Source organism: Lates calcarifer, linkage group LG16_LG22, assembly GCF_001640805.2.
Source record: "Lates calcarifer isolate ASB-BC8 linkage group LG16_LG22, TLL_Latcal_v3, whole genome shotgun sequence".
Lineage (NCBI taxonomy): Eukaryota > Metazoa > Chordata > Actinopteri > Centropomidae > Lates > Lates calcarifer.
The window spans coordinates 2,413,715-2,426,030 of NC_066848.1; the positions used below are offsets into that span (position 1 = coordinate 2,413,715).

General features: G+C 42.6%; 1 protein-coding gene across 2 annotated transcripts in view; it reads right to left on the reverse strand.

The window, feature by feature from the left end:
• The window catches only part of LOC127138939 (cadherin-23), a 113,460-nt gene that overhangs the window by 51,528 nt on the left and 49,616 nt on the right, over positions 1-12,316 (reverse strand). For both annotated transcript variants that reach the window (XM_051076912.1, XM_051076911.1), the window contains exons 8-9: positions 290-484; positions 70-198 (exon numbers count right to left, since the gene is read on the reverse strand). In XM_051076912.1, the coding sequence (XP_050932869.1) occupies positions 70-198; positions 290-484 (324 nt within the window). The remainder of the gene's footprint in view (positions 1-69; positions 199-289; positions 485-12,316) is intronic.

Sequence of the window (12,316 nt, forward strand, 5' to 3'; positions counted from 1 at the left end):
TACAGAGATTCACATAAAAGCTGCATGAAGAAGACACAAGCTTTGGCAGTGTGGGATTGTATTACTGACCAGGGGAACGTCCTCTTCTATGTTGGTACTGTAGGGCAGGTTGGTGAAAATGGGGTCCATGTCCTGGACATCAGTGATCGTTATAGCTAAGTTGGCAAGCCGGGACAGAGGTCTAACTTTGTCTTGATCCTGAGAGAAACATATAAAAAAGTACAGTATTTGTATGTGCATTCATTTGACTGACCGTGTTGGATCTGTGCTAACACAGACAGAAACTGACCGTGGCGTTGACGGTGAGCTGATAGGCTGAGGTTGTTTCATAGTCCAGAGGTCGGATGACGGTGACGGTGCCTCGGGCCCCATCGATGGAAAAGAACGGAGAAGGCGGCTGGAAAGAGAAGAGAACGCTGCCTCCGGTGCCCTGGTCTGGATCTGTGGCGTTCACCATGAACACGGATCTGCCCACTGGTGTGTTCTGAGAGAAAATACACACACACACACACACACACACACTCAGAACAGGCCAACAGCAAAGTAGACACGATCCAAGTATATGACCTGATTTACACTGTGGTAGATTTTTTTCCATTATTACCGTCAGGATGAATACTAATATGCAAGTAGAGACTGAACTTATGACCTTTATGTGGTTTACACAGAGGCCTTATCTAACTACAGAGGCACAGAGGACAATTTAATTTAGTCATAATTTTTGGAACACAGTGTCCTAGTTGTGAGTTGTGTATATTCATACCCTGCAGCTTCTCCCCCAAATCATGACTGCTAATATGAATGTGTTCTCGGTTAATCTGGATAAATAAAAGCAATAGCAATGATCAAGATGACTGCCTCTATCACTCATGATTGATTACTGGCCAAATTGTTGACTCAGCAATTTTTCAGTGGCTCCAAATGGGAGAGCAGAGTATGTTCTTCCTGTTTACCCTCCTAGACACCAAATGGACAGAAGAGGAAAAGACAGACAGCATAGTAAAGGTTCTACAATTGTTCCTTAAAGGAATACTTTCCCACAAAATAAAAATTCAGTCACATCTACACACCATGCATCGACGTTTCATAGACTCAGTTTCAAGCTGAGCTGAGCCTCAGGGCAGCAACATCTGAGATAATGAGGTAAATGTTAAAACGACCTAGCAACTGCTACTACAAAACCCTTGGACCGTGCTGCATGATTTGGAAACATAGAGGATATTTTATGTTTGTTTTGGAGCTCTAAAAAGACAGAAGTTTGAAAGAGGACTGATGAAATCATAGTGCTATCTCATTGTGTGGTGGTTCGACAAACTTCACTGGAACCTCAGCTGAAATAGGGTTGAAAAGACGATGAGTACATTTCCACTTTGAGCTGAACTTCTCACTTCCTGTGCATGGAAATGGTTTCAGAGGAGTGACAATACCCAGCAGGCAGCAGAGTTTAATTTGGACACACAAGCAGAATGAAACACTGTCGTCTGCTGCAGCCTCACTTTGTGACTTCCTCTGATAAAACAGATTTCACTCTCACAATTATACAACTTCAGTAGCACAGAGATATCCTATTGTCAGAAAATATTTGTCACACATTGTTAAATGTAAATGTAAGCATTGCCTATCTGCCCCCCCCCAAAAAAACTGAGAGGTAAGAAATATCAACTTTGTCTTGGTCATGGTCAGTGTTGAAAGTTGGCAAGAGGAAAAAAGAGAAGGCCATATAAAGAAACAGAGTCCCCAGGTATTGCAGAGCAGCTTGTCTGTAAGTTTGAGGAACATCCTCATTAATTGGAATTTTATCTCAAAACAGCCACGCACACACAATTAATAAAAATAAGAATGCCTACAGATAAAGGTGAAGGTTGTGGGGGAGGATGGGAAATATCCAGGTATATTACTGGAAAGAAACACGAAAGACCTCTACTCTCTCTCTCTGTTTGTCACTCACCTGCACACACACACACACACACACAGAGTCCACACAGTGTGTGGTCTTGTTTACTGCAGGGGGAGAGTGTGACCACGTGGGGAGGTCATGGTGTTGAACTGAGCTGGGCCCTGAGCCAAAGCTAAAGTGACACAGTAAGAGAGCAGTTGACCCCACAGTCTGTCTGCACTGGTGTCAAGGGAGTGTGGAGGTGTATTTGCATGTGTGTGTGTGTGTGTGTACATAGTTGTTGTGTAGTAGTGCTATCGTCTTGTCTAGTTGTGTCAGAGTGTAGAGAAATGTGTGTGGGTTAGAGCATGTACATGTTTGGACAGTAAGAAGATGTTTGTCTGTGAACATTTGTGTGTATGCATTTGTGATTTGTTTAGCAAACAAAATGTGTGTGTGCATGTGAGTGTGTGTGGGTGAGAGAGAGAGACTACGACCCACTGTCTTACGCACAAGGACAGGAGGCCATCACCCAGGTAACACAATAAGAGCGAGGTAAGGCTAACTGTCTCTGTCTACATGACTTCACACTGCAGCTGCTGCACATACACTTCCTCTGTTTCTCTCCCTGGATTTCTTTCCCTTAACTCTCTCCCACTGGTCTCCACACATGCATGAGCAGTGCTGGAAACTGGTCTGTTTTACCAGATTAAGCCAGATTGCCTCATGGGAATAGAGGGACAGAAAGAGGAGAGAGGCCCAAGCAGTGTTGCTGCAGGGGCAGACGAGGAGAGCAACAGATAAGGTTCAGTTACTCAACCTTGGAGTTGGAACCTCCACTGTAAAGTATGATGCAGACAGGGTCACAGCTAATCTCTGAGACTCATATACAGAAAGTAAATGTATATTAAATTAAAATGAACAAGTCTGAAATCATTGCTACAGTCCATTTAGTAAACTTCAAACCTCCAACACCCATTTCCAAGTTAAGTGGTGTTATTTAATGCTGTTGCTACGATTCGATGGAAAGGACCGTGAGAGGTGTGAGAGAAGAAGACAAGCGAGTAGGAAGCCCCTTATATTGTCACAGTAAAACACAAAACGGTCATTTTCCCATATTCAGCTGTGTTTTGGTCACTGAGAAGCTCCACTGCAGCACTGAACTGTGCAGCAGAGGCTTATCGATATTTGCTGGGTGAAGGCACAGAGTTACTAATCCGTTCCTCCACAACAATAACTGCATTTGAATAAACATCTAAGCTGTATTTCTCTGATATACTTATTATGCTTGTCAAGTTGTCGACTTATGAGAGAACTGGAAACACCTGTAAAGGTACCCCACAGCCTGCAGCATGACACTGGAGCACAGGCACAAATCAAATGGATAAAAATACACAGAATCAAACTCTAGGTGATTTAATTAAATATTCTTGCTTTTGCTTGTTTGTGTGTGCGCACTTGAGTACCTGTATGTGTGTCTGGCATGGGTGTCTGCTTTGTCAATTTTGCTTTGATGTCAAGGAGGCAATCAATAGTTGAGCATTAGGTGAGGGTGAGGGTGAGTGTGTGTGTGTGTGTGTGTGTGCGCACGCGTATCTCTTTTTGGAAAGAGGGAGAGTGAATGTGGATGTGTGTGGAGTGTGTGTGATATGACGTATCCTTTCTCTCCCCTACAGCACGCTGGGTTCTATCTCTCTCTGCACAGCAGCCTGTGAGACAATGACTCATTAACACCGCCCAGTGTCAAACGCCACAAGGTTCAGTAAATAACGTCACACACTCTTATTCCAATACATAAGCACACACACACACATACACCCTAACACCGGTTTTGATCTCCCATATTTGACAGTGCCATAATGTTCAAAGCAGTTCAAGCAACAACAGTTCAAAGCTTTGCAGAGAAGCACAGATGACCAACTCTCAGCAGTGTGTGTCAGGGTGCCAGTGTGCTTCTTTGGACGTTGGCAGGGTTGGGTGTGTGCTGCTGAGGATCGTCTTTGAGCTGCTATTAGACTCTGCAGGCTCTGATGTCTGCTCATCACAACATAACCATTACCCATTCACCTTATTCATGCTTATCTTCCTGTTTTCCCTTTATCCGCCCAGAAGGCTCTGAAGGTCAGACTGCTCTGTTTGAATAAGTGGTGTATTTCAATACTAAGAGAAAAACAATAAAGCAACCTATTTAAACAGTTGTCTTGGATCATCAGGTCCTCGTGATGAATTTCTCTGCAGTTTCTCTGAGAGCGCTGCAGCCTGTCTGGTCCGCTCAGTGCAGCTCACTGTGGGCCTATTGGACAGCAAAGACATACAGTCTTCTGCTTGGCCTTTTCTACCTTTCTAGGTCTCAACAGCCTCACCATCAGGCCACTGGACCCGGGTGATGCCGATTACAAGTCAATGTGGGTGACCAGGCGCAAAAATGCTAGGCAGTGAATCCCTCTGTTTTTATTAGCCTATAAGACTGTCCAATCAATTGTCCATAAACGAGCGACACAATAAACAACGCCCAGCGAGGACTGGCGAGACCAGTGGCCACTTAACTGGGTACAACTGCATGCTAGTTACGAGGCACTATATGTGTCACTACCTATTCGTTTGCAAGTGCAAAAGCCAGTTGGTTAGCCATGGCTCATACTCCTGCACATATCCCTTGACGGTGCCTTGTAGCTTTTGAATAAATGGGGGCTATTTCCTTTGAGAAGGAGAATGTTAAGTGGTGAGACGGTTGGAGAGGGATGAGGAGAGTTTCCTGCTGTGTCTTATCTGAAGTGCACTGCAGGAATCGCCCTCTTCTTCCTCTGAGAGTGACTACTTATGAAAGGAGAGGAGGAGAGACATACTGTAGAATACATAGAGGAGAGAGACTGTTCACAGCACATGTTGTGTTATGAGCCTAATTGAAAATTACACCTAACTCAGTTTTTGCCATCAGGGATACCTCGTCATCATTATGTAATATGCAGTACGCTCATTTTGAAAATATTACATTTATCTGACTGTATTAAGTATTCAGACACAGACACCCTGACAGGGTATCATTGCAGCAATGAAAGACCAATAATGCACTCAGGCCGGATAGAGGTGGGTGGATTAGCAGGATGCAGGACACTAAAGCAATGCCTTAGAAGACAAACAAACTGCTGTCAATATTGGTTCTATAAAGTAATAATTAAAGGGTCTGAATACTTACTGTATCTCTGTTAGAGGAGACATTTCAGCTGTCCATTTTAATTTTGTCATGATGGGATAATGTAGTCTGTTTGTGTGAAAGTAATTCTTAAATATAAACAGAGTGAAGGAGTCTGATTACTTCCCAAACCCTCAGCAGGCACAAAAGGAGGAACAAGACTGTCAGAAATGAGAGAGAAAATGACAGAGTACAAGTTGAAAGGAGATTGAGAAAAACAAAGACTGAGAAGAATACAGACAGTGAGAGAAGAGAAAGAAGGCGAGAGCACAGTTATGAGCATATGAACGTGAAAGCCTGTCACTAACAGCCATGAGACATCTCTAATAAAGAGGGGACTCCCTGTACGCTTTTAACTGCGCCTGTGCTGTATAATATGGTGGGGTTTGCACAGCTGTCTTTACTGCCTGGGCTGAAGGCAGAAATGGAGTGCTTGTCTCCTGTGGGCTAAATTTCAGGTTCAACATGACAAGAAGACTTCTGTGGCCCTTGAGAGTGAATCCTGGCCATACTTCAGGACTACATGGCCCAGCGTCTCTCTGGGACCTTGAGGGGTGACAGGGGCTCGAGTCCACTGAGGACTGAAGCTCAGTGTAATAGATTCCAGTGGTTAAACGTCAGCTCTCTCCTCTGGAGAGTCCTTGAGAGTCGTTGCCACAGTGTGTGATGGTGCTCTGTCCAACAATGACTTAGTTTAATTCATTTATATGTCACTCCAGCGATGGAAGAACTGAAGCCAAACTCACTCCGACAGCAGCGTGAAGGTAAATTATCCTCTTGCACAAGCTAAAAGCCCCAAATTAGCGTATGATTTGTTAAAAAATGCTAATCATCCAAACACACACACACAAAGTAACTACAGTGTTATTGACAGCACAGTGAGAGAAGACAGCAAGATATAAAAATAGTCACTATCAGCCTGAATGTGAAGGATGAAGGGGTTATAAGGAAACTGTAAACATCTTGCATCAGTAGCATGTCACTGTAATACCTGTACTCTGCACTTTCCCTTCTCTCTAAGGAAATGTAGATTGGCTTCCATCAGCTATGGAATTTATGCCACAGTGCTTGTAGTATTTGAGCAGCGTCGAGGATAAACACTGTTCCATTAGAGCTGGTTAGTATTCTTCTATTCATCTGTTAAGTGCATATATCCGGTACATGCATTCATTATCATTTTTGACAATCACACTCTGACTGAGTTAATTCATCACACAGAAAAACTGACCTGAAACAGCCTAAGTACCATTCCGGATGCACGCCAGCGTGCCTATCCATGCTTAAGCACTTAATTTGCTCAGGATTTGCTTATCTGTGATATTTATAACAACACAGACGCTGCATTGATTTTGTGCTCAGAAAATGTCATGTATTCAACCTGAGATTTTCTCGCCTAATGGTCCACAGATCAGTGATGATAAGCCAAAGATGCTGCTCTGCTAAATATTGTAATGTTCTATCGATTGGGCCTGTGAAAGTTTGAGCTTATTAACAGGAACTGCAAATGAAATATTTTTAGGTGGAAAAAGCACAACTGTTTGCAGAGTTATTCATTGAGGTATGCTCATTCATACCACACCTGCAAATATGTGGAGCCTGAATGAATCACACTCACCTCTAATAACCTCTATAAAACTGGTCTTTAGTTGTCTCAGTGCTTGGGCGTTTGTGTGACCCTGGGAAAGCTGTCCATGTAGCTCACCTGAATAACACACTCCTGCCACACTCCCAGCAGTAACCTGAAAAGCAGACTCCATAATTGATGAAAATTTGATGAAAGGCATCTTGAATAGTTTTTATTTGTCAACCTGACCTGAATTCTCGTGGATTTCTTCATTACTTCATCCACTGAACTGATCCAAACAGACAAAAGCCAGAGGAATGTGCAAACTTTGGCAGTTTAGATGAGGATGTAACTGAATCAAACAGATGGACAGATCATTGACCAACTAACTCACTGACCAAGTGGCCAACTGATCAGCTGACCCACTAACTGAAACTGCTATCCTTAGGCCCTGCCAAAAATCCAGGTACGTTCTGCCCTGGCCCCTGCTGATACAGTGAAAAGTTAGTCTTTGGCATGCTATTTGTTATTTGAAGTCAAGATGTTTTTTCTGTTCTACCTGGTAAAGGCCATGGCAAACCCACAGACTTTTGAGTACAATGCTCTGCTCTTACTTTGTCAGAAATGTTAAAGACATGGTGATTTGCAGGGGCAGTGCCGTGGCTGTGGCCCCCTGCTGCTCACAGCTCCAGAGGCCCAGCTGTTCACTACAATAGAGCCATGATTACACCTACACCGCTCGCAAGGTTCTCAGTTCCTCCCCGGCCGTCTGCTCTCCGCTTCCAACCCAGCAGGCATGTGATTGTACCAGCTCCGCTCACCCTTTCACTTCCTGCCGCTCACAACCCCTGTCCCTCCATCACTGCCTCCCACATGTGGCGCCTTGTCACACTGCCACTAGCATTAATCTGACCTATGTGAGGGAATGTATTGCAAATGAGGAGAAAGTGAAGCAAACTAATTAAGTGAGAAGTAAGGGCGGAGACAGATGTTAACTACAAAAGCTTTCAATCATGGCAAGGCAAAATGTCTCTGATTTTTGATTAGCTAGAGAAGAAACAGCATTTTGCTTTGCCTTTGCAGCATTTTTTCCACACCTCCATGTATTAATAAAAAGAATGCTAAGCACTGACAATAGCTATTAGAAATCAAGACCATATGATATCTAAACTGGATATCTAAACTTACATTAAGTATTGTAACTATATATTCCTTTCTAGAACAAGAGCCCCCCCAAAATAATTTCTGTGCTTTATTGTGTCGCTTTCAATGCTCATTTGGATTCACAGTTGCAGCCGTCACCCACAAAATGGTCTAATCAGCCCAAGTGCACCCACTGTGTGGCTAAATACTCTGATGTGACCTTAGGACAAAATAAACAAAGGGTTTTCACTAAAGAGAAAAAAGTTGATCACAAATATAAAGTTAAAAGTCAAAAAGACCTGGATCAAAAACATACCCCTGGATCAACTGAATCTATCAATACACAGTATATATTCATGAAATATATAGACTTGACATCTACTTGATGGATATACCACTGACTGAGTATATAAATAGATGATGATTTCACAGTGTGCAGCTTTGGCAGAGATGCTGAAGCGGGTGAATCATGAGAACACTTAAATTAATCATAGAGGTGACACACAAAGCCATATTTCACATTTGAAATTAGCTTATCAATAATTCACAGGTATTGAAACAAGACTAAGTGTCCTTCATCTGCAAGGCTCCAACAGTAAATGGGGAAAATTATACAAAAATGATTTATACTCTGCTGAAAAGTCAGAGTGTGGTTTAGTTTACTTTGAAACAGTCAGAATTCTCCACATAAACATGCACGTAGTGTGTGAGGAATTTGTATTTTTGTATACTGTGTGAGAATAACATGTTGTTGGGCTGTTCACTTGCTCTTTGAAAAGATGTCCGACAGATTAGAGGATCCAGGAAACACCCCCAAAGGAATGAGATTCCAAAACTTTGTGTGTCATCACACACACACACTCACAACTATACACATTTCTTGCAAAAACACCTCATGAAACAGGCTCCCTGATGCAACCATGGTAAAATGAGCCCTCAGGACCAAGGGAAGCAGTAACAACTTTAAATCATATGTCATGGCAATAGCATCCACGAACCAATGAGACGGCCCAACCCATAAAACGATGTGTTCGTCATTACAATTCCACTCATGGCAGCAGAGGTTGCACAGAGCTGCAGTCCTCTTGTATGTACCTGTGATATCGCCGCGGACACAGGAGGAGGGTATGAAACCCACCTCATAAAGCACTTCAATCTGAGCAGCCCCATGGTAAAGCCTAGGCGCCTGATGCCATCATTGCAAACCTGATTGTTGAGTGGAATCTTGAGCTCAGTGTTAGCTAAGAGACGGGCTACCTGAGTGACAACATACAATCTGTGGAACGGTGTGCTTATCAGTGGTTTAACTCAAATTGCAGGAATGTTGCAGGTCTTGTAGGAGAGATTGCTGAGGGGCGGCAGGTATACTTTGTCCACAGTGAATTTGCAATTAGCCACTTCTCTATGTATGTCTGAGCTACATACAACCTACAAAATAAAGTTTTTCTTAAACAGCTAGTAAACATGAAGCTGTGAGAACATGTCTGTATACTGACTGTAGACTGGAGTAAATGAAACTAAGTCAGATGGTAATAGTGGCTCTGCAGTTTGAAAGTTCTAACTACGAGATGAGCAGAGAAATCATGTCTTTTTTCAGTCCCTGTTTGTCTAAGTGCAACTTAACAAGTCTACACTCAAAGTGAGCACCATTTGAGATGAATGGAGGAAAGACAGGGAAAAAGAGTGGAGCTATGCAAAATGCTTGATCATTTTGAACTCGTGCAAACTGTGGCAATGAAGGACAAAGCTACTTATAAGCTGTCAAATCAAGTCAGGTCAGTTGAAGGCACATTTCATGTGTCTTCCTAATCCCACAGTGTGCCCAGTTAGATTCTCATTCAGTGTGATTTTTCAGTGAAACTCTGCGTTGTTATTGTATTTGTGTAAGTCTGTCTCAGACAGTGTTGGTAAAAGCACATTCAGTGGTGCTGCAGAGGCAGCGTCAGTCACAAAAAGCCACCCAGTTCTCCAAACTGCAAATTTTCTTTTCTCTTCTTCCCTCCAACTCCTGATGATTTCTATGCTGACGGCAAAACAGTGGTGTGAGAGGAGCTGATCTTAAATGATGTGAAAGAGTTACACTTTAAGAGGACAAATAGAAATGCCTCTACAAATGACAGTAAATAACAGTAGATTGGAAGCATCTGTATTTTTTAGTTTTATCCTAGGAACTGTAGCCTTTTTATTGGATTATGATTGGTCTTGTCAGAAAATCAATTGCTCTACTGTCTGGATTGATAATATTTTTTGAATGCACTTCTCTCACATGGCTGCCATTCATTTTATTTTTCCATTTTCTAACAGTAGTTAGCTTTTTCCTGGCAATTCGTTTGACCTCCTGTACCCAATGAATTTCTGCTAAACTGGTCACAAAGACATAATGCAACACATAATATGGGGAGAGTCTTTGCGTAGCGCACAGAAATTGATGGCAAAAAAATTTCTCACATTATAAGGTCCTTTCATTCCATCTTGCTCTCTCTGCTTTCCTCTCTGTCCACTCTATGGCCTGGCTGAGCGATGGCTGAATTTCTGGAGAAGCACTCAGCCGAACAAAATGATCACATACCAACAGACAGAGAGAGGAGCCACTTTTGAAAGGCAAGGACAGACTATGAATGTGTGTGTTTGTGTGCGTCTGCATGGTTGTGAGTGTATGTATTCCTTATGTGAAGTTTTCCAGCTCCTTAGAAGCAGGATGTTTTGTTTAGAGCGACCATTTTGTCTGGTACTCCTCCTTGGAGTTCAGGTTAACCTGTTTGGAATTACATAGGTTATAGTCAGGATTTAAGTTGGGGTAACATTTGAGGGAGTAGTAATGGTTAAAGTAAGGGGGTTAGGATAGGGAATCGATGTAGTCAATGGCAGGGCCTCATGAGGACAAGTACAAGGATGTGTGTCTGTGTGTTTGTGTGTATGGACAGGGCCTTTTATCTTCATCTTTATCTTTAGAGAAAAGAAACAAATAATGTCTTTATCTCCTGATCAGTCTTCTCCCCCAGCTGCCTAAACCCAGCGTCCCTGTCAGAGCTCATGGCTGACTGCCTCCAAAGAGCCAGGGCTGTTTGTTTAAATGTAAAGGTAATCAGGTCCAGCATGCCGCAGGGATCCACAGAGCCAGAGAGAGACAGGGAGAGGCAGATGGGTTGATCCCAGGGGAAGGGTACAAGGACGGGCCACATCGGTAAGACCTGCACCTCCTTTCTACCTGTTATAGAAAGTTATCTCTCTCAACTGAGAATTGTTGAAGGGGAAGTAAAAATCTCTTTTCAACTTTTATTTAAAAGGTGAAACCTATATGTATCTATGTTTAAACTCCAGGTTTGGTGCCATTAAGAAACCTCCTTTGAGAATGTTTACTACACAAATCAAAACTGTGAAACAGATCTGAAGAAGTAAACAGAATGAAAAATGCATGTAATGGCCAGTGGAGGATACTGGTCCTCTCTGTGGTGCCTTTTTTCATGTCTCCAGACTGATGTGGCAATGATTAAGTTAAAACGGTAAATGTAGCAAATCTAACTGGACAGAAGCACCTTGGGGGATAACCTACAGCAACAAGGACACATTATACTGTGCAATCACAGCTGGGAGACACACAACACACCACTGCTCTGGCCTTAGTCAAGCTGTGTAAGAGCAGATGCTATAAGATCTGAGAGCCAAAGACTCTGCCTTTTAAAACATTAGGCCTGAGACAGAGACAGATTCAACTGAGCAGAATGAATTACCCCCATGTCCAAGAAAGTTAGGAAGAGTGAAGAAAGCAAACCAGGACTTATAGGTTTATATTTGACCATGCAGTCAATATATAATATACAGGTATGCTGTCGTTATGAACTGCGTGGCCCTCGAGGAACCAAAAGAAAATCAACCACCTGATGAAAGAGTGAACGGTAAATGATAACAAAGCCTGTATGCTTTTCCTCCTACAGAATATCTTGTTCTCATACATATTTTTCCTGTTCTTCTCCATTTCTTCTCTTTTTTAAGAAGTCATTTTTTAAAATAGAATTAAATGCAAATTAGAGTGGAGCTGATTATCATATAAACGGCTGTTGCCTAGGGGGGCAAGACACTCTGGCTTTATTTATTTATTTTGTCATTTTTTTCACAGTTCCCCATAAAACTCTGACTTTAATCAGTCCACGCTTTCTTTTAAAGACGTAGGGGAATTAGGGACCAGTTGAAGCACTGCATGTTTTTCAGTTTTTCTTGCATTTGTATTTGTGCGTGTGCATTTGAAGGATATGTGACTAAAGGCAGAGAGATCAACCTGCAGCATCCATCGACCTGCACGGCTTCATTAGCATCATGTAAACTAGTGCTGTACATTGTTCAATTAGCTGGGCTCTGCGAGCTCTTGTTGCTGCACATTCATAATCTTTTACTATCCACACTGAGGGCAATCAGCTGTAAAGGTACACATCTGGAACAACATTACAAAGCTCCATAATGCAATACTGAGCGGTAACTTTACGTAGCGCTGGAGAGACTTTTTATAGCAGCTGGATTATGTTTGCAGTCGCTCACCGATACA